Source organism: Megalops cyprinoides, chromosome 2 (genome assembly GCF_013368585.1).
Source record: "Megalops cyprinoides isolate fMegCyp1 chromosome 2, fMegCyp1.pri, whole genome shotgun sequence".
NCBI lineage: Eukaryota > Metazoa > Chordata > Actinopteri > Elopiformes > Megalopidae > Megalops > Megalops cyprinoides.
The window spans coordinates 43,123,245-43,139,443 of NC_050584.1; the positions used below are offsets into that span (position 1 = coordinate 43,123,245).

The 16,199-nt window shown below is 39.5% G+C and overlaps 1 protein-coding gene across 2 annotated transcripts; it reads left to right on the forward strand.

Annotated features, from left to right (window-relative positions):
- Positions 1-171: 171 nt before the first annotated feature.
- On the forward strand, positions 172-14,335 carry malt2 (MALT paracaspase 2). Of its 2 annotated transcripts, none has more exons than XM_036520662.1 (17): positions 172-365; positions 2,111-2,285; positions 2,962-3,128; positions 3,481-3,611; positions 4,651-4,801; positions 4,920-5,107; positions 5,475-5,571; positions 7,031-7,075; positions 7,198-7,239; positions 7,405-7,608; positions 8,093-8,270; positions 8,493-8,567; positions 8,724-8,851; positions 10,553-10,702; positions 11,033-11,190; positions 13,469-13,606; positions 13,782-14,335. In XM_036520662.1, exons 2-17 carry the CDS (start codon positions 2,149-2,151, stop codon positions 14,241-14,243), a joined length of 2,451 nt encoding a protein of 816 aa, XP_036376555.1. In that variant the 5' UTR covers positions 172-365; positions 2,111-2,148; the 3' UTR covers positions 14,244-14,335. The 2 variants fall into 2 exon arrangements, with proteins under 2 accessions (XP_036376555.1, XP_036376556.1); XM_036520663.1 differs by lacking the exon at positions 172-365 and adding an exon at positions 450-489.
- The last annotated feature ends 1,864 nt before the right edge of the window (positions 14,336-16,199 follow it).

A 16,199-nucleotide genomic window follows, 5' to 3' on the forward strand; every position in this document is an offset into this window, starting at 1 on the left:
ATAAGAAAGGGGAAGTCGAGCGTTTCATCTGTTTTCATGTTCACTGGCAAGATTTCTGAGCTCTCAGTCGTTCTGTCTGTCAGATGAAAAAGCTAACATCCGAGATTTTAATTTATTTTCACCTGAAGACTTCACTGGATACAGATGTCCCTACCCTCCTTTTCTCTTAAATTGAAGCTTTCCGTTTGGATGTTTTACATTTTCTCTGTAGCTTCCGACTAATTCATGAAGTCGTTGTTAGACAGAAAACCACAACGGGTGGAGTATCATTATTTCTGAGATTCTCACAAAATAGTTTTGTAGAAGTCTGACGAACTGAGGTCTGTGTGTAGACCTCCCGGAAGAAGATAGGTAACCGTATACAGGTAAGATAAAAGGGTAGCCACAATTCAAGCAAGATTTATCTTTTCCCGTTGGCTTTGTCTCGTAGTAACTTCCGACCGAGACCAGATGAATTCATCAAGGTGTTATCACCACTGCTGCGTACAGGTACATGTTGGTAACAGTATATTAAACATTCTGAAATGGCAACATTTACATTTTCGTTATTTTGCAGACGGACTTTTAAGTTGCCAGTACAAAGTGCAACGATGGCAAGGTACTTGATAGACGTAGCTTACATTAGCTATGTACGTGAGATCTGCCTTATTGTTTCCGTAAAACCAGCTACAATAGCCTACTGCACAAAATGTTCACTGTCCGACTGGAGTTCTAGCCTGGCGAAGGGGTTACTATACAGCCTTTTTCTGGACAGGTTTTCTCCACGTTCAGTGTTTTTCTAGTGAGTCTTATTGTAGTAGCGTTTTATGAAACTCTTTGAAAAGTTTGATGTGTAACGAACACCAGTAGTGTGGCCTAATACGGGTACAACACTTGAAACGCACCAGATGGTGAAATCCCTTAGCGACTTAAAAAAAATGTACGAGCTAGGTAGTTAGCTAGTTGTTCCCTGTAATCTTGTCGACTAATTATATATTTTCTTTTGTCCGACTCGGTGTACTAATATAGAATCTGGGCGGCTTTATAATGGCGTAGCTGGAACAACGTATTTGTCTTGATTTGACAGCAGTATAGCTATTCGAGCAAAAACTATACAAATTGTGATACTCCGAGCGTCCCGGCTTCTTATGGGTGTACCAGTCACTGCCTGGGTACACGCGAGTGTGCGTTTTTCATACAATGCGTTCTGTGTCTGAGCATGGTCTGTAATGGTGTTCATGCCCATCTCACAGTAGTAACCCATCAGTTTGTCAATAATCCAGTAATCTTTACTAGTTATAATGTTTAAATCAAACGACATTAAATCGATTTAATTAAATGTCGACATTAGTGTTTTTCCAGTCCTGTATGTGGGGCCCACATTTTCTAGTTTTCGTCTGTGCCATCTCTTCAGCTTTAAGTTTATTGAACAGTTTAAAAGGCTATTCATCTTGACGTTCCTTGATTCTGTCGTAGACAGACGGAGACCTGTTACTGAAGTTCTTTTCAAAAAATTTCATTATTAAAAAGACCTACATCAAAATGTTTAACTGTTTTGATTTTAACACTTTAATTAGGAGTCCAGACTAGTGTTCAATTCAAATAATCAGGCCTTGTTTTCATTTTAAGAACCTTTGTATGACAGCTATAAAAATGTAACTTGAGCAACTAATTAATCTAAATTAATTCAACTGACCACTGAGTTTTATAACTAATTTGTATAGCAGTACAAATGGACAAAATATGTACAAGAAACATTCTTCCAACATTCGTTGTACAGTATTATAAAAATGAACATGTTTCCAAAATTTATATGTGGAAATAATGCAAGATTTGAGATGACAAAGCTGGATAAATAGTCTTCTGAGTTAACATCTTAGTACAACAAAATGAATTACTTCACAAACACTGGCACATGAGGATTGTCTCCAGGATTTGCATTGAGAAGCAGTAGTCTACTTGCATGTGTAGTGCATTGTGGTTTTTTTTGAGCCACAAATTGGATATCACCTGTTTTTCAGATGTACAACATCATGAAAGTCTATATAATGTGCAGTAACTAGTAAGAAGCACTAGCCTTTCTGTATGAGTTGCTGGGGTTGACCCAGAAGTGCGGTTTGCCTCTGTGTAGGTGCAGTGAGCCGTGTCAGAGGCAGCAGTGGCTGAGAGATGGATGACTGGAATCTGGGACTGGGTACTCTGAGAGAGGGTGTAATAAGCAAGCTAGCAGATTTGCTGGACAACCCAAAATGTGGTTGGAGACAACTGGCAGATGCAGTTAATGAGCAACCTCGATTCCGCTGCAGGTAAGACACAACGGAGACTGTCTGACAATTACAAATCATTGGACCGGGTTCACAGGCAAGCATTAAGCCTAGTCGTAGTCTAAGACACATCTTTTAATGAAGTCTTCCATAGAGAGGAGCTGCTTAGTCTAGGACTAGGCTTAATCCTTGTCTTTGAAACTGACCCAGTATGAGCTGTGTATTAAAACTGTAATTGGTTGATAAATACTCCTGTGATCTTGTATATATGTCAATATTTCACCTTAGAAAGAAACGTGTGTGAACAATGTTTGTAAAGGGGTGCTGATATTTTAGTGAACCTTTTTGTTTTTACAACGATGGGACAAAGGGGAGTGAGTATAAGTGATCACACCTACTACAATGTACTATGTTATCAGTTTTATACAGACAAAAGGTATATAGATACTATCTTTCAAGTAATTGTGTCACTTTCTCAGCACTCCTGTGCTTCCCTGTCTTTTTTTCAGTGGCTCTGTGAGTTTTGGTCACAAAAATACACCGGGGATTTTTTTTTTAAAGGAAATGTCTTAACCATACCGAATTCATAAGAAATTATCCGCATATTAACCTGCAAAACTGTACAGGTGCATGTGAAATTTAAGGCTTAAGATTTAAGATTTGATTTGCAGATTTGCAGACTGTTCTCACCTGCTTCCATGGTATTTCTGTACTGCAGTGAAAAGGAGCTGATGAGCTGCTCCCTCCAGGTGCTCAGTGCCAAGGGCAGCCCCAGCCGCCTACTGCTGGCCATGTTAGCTGACCGCGCCTGTTCCCTGGGCTTCTTGCTGCAGTGCCTCAAGAAGATGGAGCATCGTGAGGCTGTGCAGTACCTTACTGCTACAGGTCACTAGCTTTTCTGCCTTGGATACATTCCCTGTTGAAAATAAGATTGGATTAATGGATCCAGTCTGTGCCAGAATTGTCATTTTCCTTCCTTTTATAAAAGGTTGTAGTGAGTCCTATATGGTGCTTTATTAAAGCAGGATATGTGCATTATCCTTGTTCTTTGCAATCTAATGGATGAAGTCAGATTATGTGATAAACTTACAATACCTTGACTTACAACAATGTAACCACATTTAGATTGGAAACCATATGTCCACCTAGTATGTGGCATCACCCATCTATACCAAAGAGAGGGTTCCAGTGGTCAGATAATTTTGCCAAGTGCATTGTTTTTGTGTGCTTTGTGAAGTGATGGAGCAGATCCGGATTACAGTGCAGCCACAGTCACAGCGTGTGCCGGAAGGGGGCAGAGTGGTCCTGAGCTGTCAGGCAACTGGCCCCTTAGGACTGGGGTATCAGTGGTTTAAGGGTAAAGAAGAGGTGAGGTGCCAATCACATATATACATATTTATCATGATTAGGGTTACTGTTTCTGCATTGTCATATTTTGTAATAGTCACAGGCAAGATAAGGGTATTTGGTAAGCAATGGAACAATACACAATTAATGTAATACTTGATGGAAAAGTACACACCCTTTTGCATCTAATGGAATTCTAATATTGTTTCAAATTTGTTTTGAGGCTTATAATGAAAAATTAAGTGTCATGGCTATCTGTTACAGTGTAAACTGTCTATGAATGTACGCGGGGTCTGTCAGCATGACAGCTTTACATGATGCAAAAATTCACACTGTGTGAACTGTTCATAGTCATTAACAAACACTTCAGAGCCATTGCAGACAAAAGAGGGGGCTCAAGCAGATTTAGTGGATAATGCAACACACAAAAGCAGATATTTGCTGGGGTTATGATTAAACGCTCGGTAGGCTGTCAAAAAGAGGAAGCAGACAGATAAAAGCAGAAGCAGTCATTATAGTTTTTCATCACTATTTTCATGAATGAATTTTAACAAACGTCTCTCAGTAATGTCACCAAAATACTATATGTTGCCTTATTTTGAGCCTTTTTATGCAAAGCACCTACAATATTTTTTCTGTAACTTACTTTTAGTTATTTATTGGGACATTAGATGCTATATATAACATTCATTATGGCTTTCATTTATGGAAAGGTACTGTTTGAATTTTGAGCTGGACTTCCTCTTCTCACACTTAGCTGCTTACCCAATAGGACAGAGAAATGCCCTTCTTAGTGAGCACTCAAAATAGTCATCAAAATGTCTATTTGAATTGAAACAAGCCGTTTCTAATGTAATTTTTATACTCCGAATTCATGCTTGTCAGTGACCTATTTTTGTAGATTACCTCAACAAATGAAATGTAACTAATTTAGGTATGCCTTTTCCTATCCACAAGTTAGTAAAAATGTGGATACATGTATTATAGAAGACATGAAAATGTGATTGACTTCATAGCACAGTTAATGACTGTGTTTGCTGGTTTACCTCATGTCTTTCAGGTGCTCAATGGTAGTACCCCTGAGTTAGTGCTGAGCCCCCTCACTGTAAATCAGCAGGGGTACTACATCTGCCGTGTCCACCAGGGGGAGAACTTTGTCTTCTCCCAGTGGGCGCAGGTCTGTGTGGCCAGGTCGGGCGGCTCGAGTGCAGGTGCAGCTCTGAACAGTACATTCATTAAATCATTTGTAACAATAAATACACACCGGTTAACTGTTCATGGAGCGTAGGTGTTATCTGAGTGCGAGGATTTACTGGTGGTGTCTTTCAGGTAGCAGTAGCGGCTTCGTGCTCTCCTCAGTGAGTGGACTGCGGATTACCCAGCAGCCCCGGCACATGGCAATTGCTGAGGGAGACGCCCTCTCTCTTGAGTGCAGAGCTGAGGGAAACCCCCCTCCGCAGTACCAGTGGTACCACAATAAGCAGCCCCTGCCACCAGCTAACAGGCCCAGCCTCAAGGTCAGTGTTTTGGGGAAGCATTCTAAGGTTCTAAGGTGAAAATTCTAAGGTTGTGTGAAGCCCACAAATGTGACATATTCTAACAAGAATCTGGAGTGTAATATTTGCTTGAAAATGAATTATAATGTCTTTCTAGACTAATAAAAGTTTTGTTATTGTAAGTTTAAGAATGGCCCTGGTTGTTTTTATGGGTGGAGCAAAGCATGCTCCTGAGCTGAAGCATAGCAGTTAAAATCTTATACACAATCTGATGTGAAGGTAATGTAGGGCCACACTGAAGAGTGAGGAAAGGTTTATGTGATATTCAGATTTCTCTTTCAACAAAATAATTTTTTGTTTGGCTTTGGGGTTGTTGTGTTGTTTTCAGATACCCTGTGTGACCACTGCAGACAGGGGGCAGTATAGTTGCAGAGTGTACAACCTCTACCATGAAGTGTGGAGTGATCAGGTCCATGTGGAAATCGGTGAGGATGTTACATTAGGGATGCTTGTTGGTCAATACAAGTGTAAGTGGTTTGTTTTTGAGTGGGTCAGCCTGTTAAGGTGTTTGGTTTACACAGGCTGAGACCTACATCTCATACCTGGATTTGAGTCTGAGCTGTGTCAATCTCCATTCGTGACCAGTGGTTTGGAACAGTGGAGCACAATTGTCTATTTTACCCCAGGGCAGGGTGTGTTACATCAGCCAGCGTCTACTCACTGTGCCACTGTGACACTTTCTAGCAGCTAGTCAGACCCCTGTGGAGATGTGAGTTGGGATGCACCTATCCTCTCACTGCCATTCAGGTCATTGTGGTGCACTGTGAGACCTGCAGAATGAAAAATAGCCGTTGGGTGTGTGTGAGTGGATTGCGCATTGCTGCTGTGTGAGCATGAGGGTGTATGAAGTAGCAAGCGTGCCATATTGGCCATTGGCCATTTCACATTGCAAAAACAGAAAAAACAAAATGCTTAAACAAAAACACTCAAATTAATGACACCAGGACAACTTTTAATGTTTGCCTGAAGATTGACCAAAACATTTTAATACAAATCAGAATCCCATTATTGTAATTTGTAAATCTGTATCGGTTTTAGTAATTTTTAAATTACTCATGGCTGTGAAATATATTCAGGACTGCGCAGGCATTAAATCAGCACTCAGTAAGACCCTGCTTTAGTTTATGCAAATCACTTTAATAAAGTGGAGACACATCCTTCAAAAATGTGTAGAGCAGGAACAGGGACCCTATCCAAAATATCTTGATATTAGTACACTGTGAATTTTTGTGTATTAAATTATGAGCAGAAAAAAATACATTTCTTTATGAGTTTAGAAAAACACGCAAATATAGTTATTTGGAAGAGCCGAGAGATAGCTTCGTATAAGGTTTCTATACAGAGAAAAGCTTCATAATAGGCCAACAGAAAAACGTATCTCTCAGAAAACATAAATTGAAACACAATGAGCGCATTTCATGTTTCACTGTAAGGGTTCTGAGTGACATGTAAAGTTTAGAATTACGTTTTGAATATGCAGATCTATTAAAAGCAGCTTTCACAAGTAGAGGTTTGTGTATATCCTCTAAGTGTAAGAAAGGTTGCATGTTAGGACTGAAAATTCAATATTATTGGAAATTGCTGTTCTCAGTAAATGTGTTCCTCAAATATGGAAGTGTTCATTTAAGTACACAGTACCTGATCTGGAACGGGCAATGGCTGACATCTGTACACCTTGTACAGTACAGAACAAGATTCCAACTTTACAGTGTATGTGGTGGTTTGTGATTGATAATTTCTCTAATTTAGGATTGGGCAACTTGTCAGTTTAATCTGAGATGCATTTTGAACAAAGCTTCCTTTAAGCATAATGAGTTGGAACTTTAATGGACAGCTTGTCTGTTAGATTCTTTTGGGTGACCTTCTATTCCATGCTGTCTGCAGGTCCTGGTTTTGACTGTGGTGACTCCTGGGTAGAGAATACAGAAGGTAAATTTGGAACTTGCTGAGAGAAATTCATAGCCCCTATGCCAGGGCATGTTCATCTAGGGTTGTATTGGCTCTGTTCTACATATAGACATCGATTCTACCCTGACCACTCTCTTTTACAGGTTTCACTCTTACAGCTTCCAGACAGCTCAGTCGATTCTATGGTAAGTGATAAACATTGAAAGGAAGTAACTAAATTCTAATTTTTCTTGCCCTTTTCCAAAGTATCCCAGTTTCTGGATCCAGTCTGTTAAGTTGTTGAATAGTTGAGTAACTGAATGGTGACATTTTTATTTTAATATGCCACACCTCCGCCCTATTGTACATAGCCACAGATAAGGTGGCGCTCCTCATGGGCAACATGAACTATCAGCACCACCGGCAGCTTCGAGCTCCCATGGCTGACGTACATGAGCTCACCAACCTGCTGCGCCAGCTGGACTTCAAAGTGGTCTCTCTGCTGGACCTGAACCGACAGGAAATGCACAGCGCTGTGACTGAGTTCCTGCTGCTACTTGACCGCGGCGTGTATGGTGAGTGCTGGTGTGGGCATCTTTGAGTCTTCAGACTCTTATGCTACATAAACAACAGCTTTGTAACTGTTCCTGCATTATGTTTACATTGGATTTGGTTAAATGGTGTCATCCTTGCACATGAATATTCAGGCCATTAGGTACATCGGACAGATAAGCAGGGAATCTTGGTGCATTGGAACAGTGGCATGTGTAGCATGATGGTAAGGAGCAGATCTTGGAACTGAAAGGTTGCTGGATTGATTCCCCGCTGGGGCACTGCTGCTGTGCCCTTGGGCAAGGTACTTAACCTACAATTGCAAGATTTATTTGGCTAACTTCAAGAAGTTTTATTGCTGAGTAAAGCAAAGCAGCTGTTCCTTATATCTGTAAAAGATGCTAAATGGCCAATTATCAAAGCCAGTTCTTCTTATACTGTGATTTGTACTTCATTATTCCTACACCAGCATGAAGTCTTTGGTTTTGTTCCCCTTCAATGCTGCAGGGTTGCTGTACTTTGCGGGTCACGGTTATGAGAACTACGGGAACAGCTTCATGGTTCCCATTGATGCGCCAGCTTCCTACACCTCGGAACACTGTCTGTGGGTGCAGGACGTGCTACAGCGTATGCAGGAGCGTGAGACTGGCCTCAATGTCTTTCTGCTGGACATGTGTCGCAAACGGTATGGAATGTTACTGGATATATCTTAAGGTTGATGCTGTTGGACATGTAAGCAATGCATAAAGTAAAAGGAACGTTTGAGACAGGTGTGAATCAAATGTAAAGATACAGTAACTGTCAAGTGTATAGTAGAATTATGTTGAGTGATGATGTGGAATTGGAGAGGAAGTGCAGTTCCACTCGACTATCTGGGACTTAACTAATGGTGGCCATGTTGTTTCAGAAACCTGAATGATGACATCATCCCACAACCTGGCCCCCTGAAAGTTACAGCTAACATTGTGTTTGGCTATGCCACGTAAGTGTCACCAGTCACCACCACATCCCGCTGTTGTTTCTGTCTCTACATTATGACCATATGACAAACTGCAGCGAAACAGATTAAGTTATGTGATCCATTACAGTTTTTACCAAAAGTCTGCAAATGATTCCAAAACCATGTTTATGTGTGCAGCTGTGTGGATGCTGAGGCTTATGAGGTGAATAAGGATGACCTGTCCAATGGAATTTTCATCAACTTCCTTAAACAGCGCCTCATGGAAGACGAAAAAGTTACTGTCATGCTGGACAGGGTGGCTGAAGGTTTGAGGCTCTATCTACTACTTCCTTTCCTTGTAATTTGGACGTATCACTGGGATGTTTTCAGTGTTTCTTCCTGCAATTATCTCTTTGGTCGTAAATATGGCCTGGAGTTTTTCTTCACCATGTAACCCATGCGGCTTTCAACCTGTATTTCAATCAAGGTATCCCTGGAGGCACTCATATCTCAGGTGTCCCTAGAGCCACTCACATCTTAGCATAATTGGAGCAATCAGCATGAAACATGTCTATACACTGCATACCAACATGTTTAATTAACCACATAGAATACAATATAATAATATACATTAAACCACACAGAAAATATAATACACCAGCTTTTAAAGTCGCAAAACCACAAAAAGTCTGAGGCTGATGTGAGCAAGGTGGAATCTCCTGCCAAAAAAATCAAAAATAAAGTTGTCATTCATGATTTGATAGATGTGTTAGTCTGCACAAGCATTCCCATTGAAAAAGTGGATCATTCAGCATTAGGTGCTTTTTTTAAACAAACACATAATAAATAGCAAGGCACTTCCATAAGGCAGTCACCTTTAAGGCAAGGTGTATCTGCTACAGATTTCAGACTTGCATGAAAGTCACTGATAAATCAGCAGATGTGAGGAATCGTTACATATTGCATATTTTCTTTTTCACCAGGACAGTTAATTATTGTTTATTTTGGCAATTTAGTGCATGTAAACTCTGAATTACTTTTCAGTGGGCAGATGGAATGGTGAAATGCTTTAAAATGCATTTGAAGTTGATTTTAAAGACAGGACTGTGTTTGTGTCCGATGTGAACGTGTTTGAGATTTATGACATCCTTTGACTCTTGTTGCCAGCATGATGGCAGAATCCAGGAAACCTACCATAAACTCGAAGAGCGGACAAAATGAATATTGAGTACTGGCACAGCCAATAGACTGCTTATCTGTTAAAACATTCATCAAGGTAGCTGAAAAGCTAATGGTGTATTACAACCTCAAATGACTATCAGTCAGCCAGTTCACAAATTTCTAAGGGCTGCCAAGATTTTTACCCCATTATAAATTTTGCAGTTTGGATATGGAATCCCTCTCATTACATTATATTCTCAGTTTTTATGAGGACTGTAAATCTAAACTGGATGAATCTAAATGATATGCAAAAGAAAAGGAGTGTCATTGGAAATTTTTTTTTCTTCAATACTGAGTGAAGTGTGTCCAGGCAAGTTTTCACAAGGTACTGTGAAAGGTACCATGAAAAAAACCCAGCTATCTATGATTAAGTGTACTGACAGAATTTAGAACACATTTTCTTTCTCTAAACTGTTTGTGACATTCTTGTATTTTATCTATTTTGTGTGCACTTGCTGCTAAATATGTGTCTTTTGCTGTGTGTTACTTGCATTGTGCGCATTGCTGTGTGTAATTTCTTGTGGTAGCAAATCCGTTTCTACACATTCCTTGTGAACATATTTGTTCATTACTGCATTGCCTACATTACCAAAGAATAAGACGCAATGTGACATGTGATAGTGTCAATGGAGGTAATTGTTGCAAATGTAAAATCTATTTCTCTTTTACTGTTTATTTCCCTATGGTCCATTCTGCACTGCCTTTGTATCCTGGCTAAGTATGGTGTGACATCTATTAATTGCGTCTCTAGCCTGATTTGCCTTTTGGTTTGTACATTATGTGAACTCTCTCCCGGCGTTATGCAGATATGGGTCAGTGTGAGATCACACGAGGTCGGCAGGCTTTGGAGCTGCGCAGTAACCTCTCCGAGCGTCGTGCTCTGACTGACCGCATTCAGTGCTCCGACTGCCCCGCAGCCACCTCTGCAAGGAACCTGCAGTGGTCCATCGCTCATGGTGAGACCCCAGCTCTGGGAGCCATGATATCCACCACTGCAAGCTGCCACTCACTGATTTAAAAAAAAACAAGTCTGCAGAAAGTCCCAAATGATCAGTGGGTTTTATGCAGATCAGAATATGTGACCATTTGTGGAACAGACATTAAACTGTTCAGCAAAGGATTATCTTCTACTTGGTAACGTTTGGGGTTGACTGAGATTTGTGTCCATAAATATTTCACATTGACACTGCTTTTACACTAAAACGTTGCCCATCACTTGGATAGGATTGACAAATACTGGTGTCCTAATGGTCATTAACATGGTATGCTATGTTATGCTTTGTCAGTGCTGCCAGAAAGCCGGTACCTGCAGTTTGAGTGTGGTGTGAAGGTGCAGTTAGGCTTTGCTGCCGAGTTCTCCAACATCATGATAATTTACACCCGCATTCTGGAGCAGCCCCATGACATTGTTTCCTGCTCTGCTCAACTCTCTGACTTCTCTGAGGTGAGTGAAACTATAATCTCTACTTTTTGTTGGCAGATTGATGCTTTGTTGATCTGTTTGCGTTACAGATATTACAACCATTTGTTGAGAATCATGGGGCATGTCTTCCTAAAAATCCTCACCTTCAGAGTGAAATATTTTGTATTAAGTTCTGTAATTTTTACTGAATGAACAAGGTCACATCAAGGAGCTACATGGATAGAGAATGCAAGAGTAGACGTGGTTTCTTCTTTTTGGTTGAAAGGCTTGCATCGTTGTAATGTGGTGCTGCAACAAACCTGTGGCTTGTGGCCACCTCAAGATATCAAGTCTTGTTCACTGTTGTTTCAGCTGTTTTATTAAAGTATTTCCATACAATGCACCTTTTAATTAATTCTGTATAGTGAGTGTTCAGTAAATGAAGGTGGTGCTATGGTTTCACTCCCAAGAGCTGTCAATATAGCCCAATTTTAATTAGCTTGGATGGCTTGTAAAAATGTTTGACAATCAGATAAGCTTCTTTTTATAGCATTGTACAAGAGTAACTTTTCATCTGTGGGTTTATGACCTGTGGATTTTATGTGAGTCATGAATTGTTCCCACTTTTAATTACTGCAGTTTTCTGTCTTGATTGTCCATGCTTCAACATTAATTTAATTGGCTGAAATCTCCATGCTACCGCTGTCCACTTTGTGCTGCCATGTATTTTTGCATGTCAGTGTATCAGGTGAAACCCCAAGGTAATAGTACATTTAATGTGAACTGAGTTACAGAGCTGTAGGCAGTACAAGAATCGCACTGAGAAACTGGAGAGCGGCACTCTGTAAATTGAATTCAAACTTGAAATCTTTTCAACTTATTGAGCTTGTGTGAGCATATTATTACACTTCATCATCATGGTATAACTCTTATTTAGAACAGCCAAAAATATTAAAAAAGGAAAGACTGCTCAGTGTGACACAGGCTTACTGAATTCAGCTCAGAGTGAAACAAAACAGATTTTGGTTGCACAAACTGAAGGACTCAAGTAAACAAACGTACATAGAGGCATTGGCAACTTGCCAAACCTTTCCCACTCCTACTTTGGAGCTGTATGAATTGATTGCTTAGTCCAGAGTTGTTTTATTTTCGCTACAAACTAATTAAGGTAATGGATAACATGCTGAAAACGGCTAAGCAAGTTCAGAATTCATTTTAAACAAACTTTTTTTGCCATAATTATTGCGGTAGGCTGCCATTCTCTCAAAAATATATGGTACATCTTACCCTTTTGCACTCTGACAACTCTAAAAGCAATTTCAGGTAACATACATACACTGATGTATTTACAGTTGGTTTTTGAGTAGAAGTTAGTCTGTCTTGTTTAATTGATATTATTAACACAAGTAATTCAACTACTGGCTCATTCTCCAGTCCACTTCATACTTGAGCAGCCTTCTGTGTCAGGTTGAAAAAAATACCATGTTGTCCTCCTCACACCTCCTTTGTACCAGACCATTCCACACTGCGTTAGGAGTTTGCACTATTAAAAAGGGGCTCTACTTGGTCAATATTATAAATAAGAGTTAAGGCCATTTGATCAAACACATTAACTATTCCCCAGTGACCTTCTCCCCTGCCAATGCACAAAATGAGAAACATTGTGGGATAAATTGTAATAAGACAACTCTCTAAAGTCAATAAGATAAAACACCTAACAAGCGGCATATAGACAAACAAAGGCAATATAAAAAACAAAATTAATAAATAATGATGGGCAATAAAACTTTAAAATATGATTATCCGAGCATTCAAAGTTAGTTTCTGCTCGCATAGCAATTCTATATAATGCAAGAAAATATATTATGCAAGTTTAGGATGTTATTCATAACCTCAGTGTGTATATTATAGGGATTTTAAATTTTTCTCTCAAGGATAATCTCCAGTTTCCCATATTCTCAAGCCCTCAAGCATGGATTTTTCAACCATGGGATGCTATCAGAATGTAACCCCTATGGTTGCTGACAACAAAATGATGATGATGATGATGATGATAATAAATAATAATAATAATAATATATTTAATTTTTTATTTTTATTTTCTATTTTTATTTTTGACATTTTTCAATAAAATGAGTTTTTAATGCTCAGACATTTCCATCCCTACAGCAATCTAGGTCAGGGTAGGGGTGTAGCCAAGGGTGTGACAAAAAATTAGAACAAGCTAGCCAATCATATAAAGAAGGATAAAACAAGATGAGAGTGAAGAACATTGTTGACATTGTTTTTACTTTCTTCATTGTTTATATTTGTATGGAAGGGCGTAGATGTGGATCTGAAGCTGACCAATCAGGAGAGTCCCAGGGACGCAGGCAGTTTGCTGTTTACTTTCGATGCTGCAGCGCGGCCAGAGCTCCCAAGCCTCTACACCCGCCTCAGAGCACTGCAAAGACTCCAGGTTACTCTCTTTTAAAACACTTCTGTTTCTGCAGGTAGACTCTGATTGTAAACAGAGAATTTGTCGTATAGGTTTGGCCCTTTACATTTGTGAGTGTTTGCCTTCAAGCACATAGCTTTGTCTCAGCAGAAGTTCAAAACATGAAATAAAACAAAATGCATTCATTTTATTACAGAAGGAGCTCACGTTCACAGTGTGTCTTCACTACCAGTACTCCAGTATGGATGAAGAGGTGCAAGAAAAGCAAACGGTCTCTGTAGGAAAACCTCTGGTGGCCAAACTCAACCTCTATCAGCCACGGCTGCCCCGTTCCTTCTCAGCCTCATCCTCCAGCGATCTCCACACTTTCAGTCTTCCTGAGTCATCCTCCTTCCCAGAGGGCCTGCAGTCTAGTATCCCTGCCTCAGAGACGTCCTCCCTCGGCTCAGCCTCCACGTGCTGGTCATACTACTCACCGCCAGGGGAGGTTCATGGAAGTGCAAGGCATGTCAATGTCCCAGAGGAGACTTTCAGCCCTGAGTTCCTTGAGCGAGATGCACCTCAGCCTCTGTCTGCTGAGAGCAAGAGCCTGCCACATGACCATTTAGAGGACCTTTCCTTCCAGTTCCATGCAAAACAAAATTTTCACTCCTGCTAGGCTGTTTGATGATATTACAGTTTATGTTTTTAGAATTCCCCATTCTTTTTAGAATTTCCAACTCTGAGTTTATTTCTCTAGGGCTTTATTTATGAATGCAATTTACTTTACTACATACTGTTAACACTGTAGTCATGTGGAGAAAAACTACAGAAACTGAATTTTAAGCGCTATTAAGTTAATACAGGGCAATAGCAAGTAAAAGTGTCCATAAAAATGTTGCATTAATCTTTTGGGCATATTTTGACAAAACAATGGTAGATACTAAATATAAACAAGAATAATGCAATAGGTAAAAACTGTAGAAATTACACTTTGCATCTGCAGAATCAAAGATGAGGTTCTTGGCAGGTATGAAAGTGTATTTTCCTGATTAAAATGGATCGGATCTCTAAACTCTTTTGTGTGGCTGAATTAGGCAGGAGCATGCACTAAAGAATGAAGTACAGTCAGGAAAGACTCACAAAACTGACATCTTTTGTCACACTAACAATATTATGTTAATGAAAATGTTTTCTTTCTTCATTTCTTCCAATACAAAATTAAACTGAAGTGTTGGTAAGATAAAAATTGTAATGTATCCATACATCTTTATTTATTCCATTCTCTTGCTGTGCCATCAGAAATGGGATCAATTCTAAACAGAAGATTAAAGTTACAGAATTGTAATTACAATGGAACTTAAGTTTCAATGGAGCAATGGAGTATCTCAGTACAAATCTTTATATTTTAGTGTAATTTGAAAGCTATAGTATTGTTTAGGTTAAAGCATCTGCCCAAAACATAATTAGCTGAAACAGTGGGCTACCACAACAGACCTGTTTTGTTACTTAGTTGAAATTCTGAATGGAGAATTCACAGGTTGCACAAGTCATACATTTCCACTGATGAATCACTCATGGCCTCTTTGCAATGCAGACAATTGGTATGAGACTATGAAAACATAAACATCAGTGATAAGAGTTTGGCCCAACTATTTAATAGTATACTAATGTGAGAGTTACAGTACTGTCTGAATGAAATATAGTCTTATATAGTTAAATATAGTCTTTTTGCTGAACATGCTTAGGAATTACAGTGTAAAGCAAATTAATGATAGTTTATGTTGTGTCCTAACCTTTGCTTTTGTGGTGGATATCCCCCTGGTCTGGGCCAGATGGACCGAGTGTTTCTCCTCCACATTTCAATGCCTTCTGGAAATAAGAAGTCCTGATGTAATTAAGTTTCGTTTATTGCATATGGTTATCAATCACACACAGTAAACTGGGTTGGTCTGCGGAGCAACAGGTCACAATGCATTCGCAAGCATTCCCAATCACTCTGGCCATCCGTCTGCCTGCATCCTCTTTTTATGCTGTATTCCCAACTCCTCCTATACCGTGGCTTAATTTCCTAACTCCTCCCAGGCTCCTCCTTCAAGATCACCCCATCTCACTTGATACACCATTATCTTTTGCCTGGAAAGTCCAGGAAAAACCCCATAGCCATTAATTGTGCATTATTTTTTGAAACATATCACTTCTGGAAATTCCCATTATTTCCACGTCTGGACCTGGATGATTTTTTAAAAAATAATTAAATAATACAGAGCTGCATTTTATTCTTATGTATACACATGTCTGGAATTTACCATTATTTCCAGGCCCTTGTCTAAATGGGGTTTTTTTAAGGGTTAAATAACTCAAAGTGTTGGTCTGGCAGTGCTGTACTTCTCCAAGGTCACAAGTCTTGATACCGACTGTCCTGTAATAACCTCCAAATGCTTTTAACCTAGAATAACCCCTCAGCCATGCCTAGACTCATAGAATCATATTAAAATCATATAGAATCACAGCATATTAATAATAGTGCTTAATGCTTTTCAGTAATAGACTATTGCTTGAATACATACATTTCAATAGTGCTTAATGCTTTTTAGTAGTTGTGCTTGAATACATACATTTCAATAGTGCTTAA

Coding starts and splice junctions, on each gene's coding strand:
- malt2 (XM_036520662.1), top strand. CDS start 2,149: ATGGATGACTGGAATCTGGGACTGGGTACTCTGAGAGAGGGTGTAATA. Junction 7,240..7,404: donor ACAGCTCAGTCGATTCTATG/GTAAGTGATAAA, acceptor TATTGTACATAG/CCACAGATAAGGTGGCGCTC. Junction 7,609..8,092: donor ACTTGACCGCGGCGTGTATG/GTGAGTGCTGGT, acceptor TCAATGCTGCAG/GGTTGCTGTACTTTGCGGGT.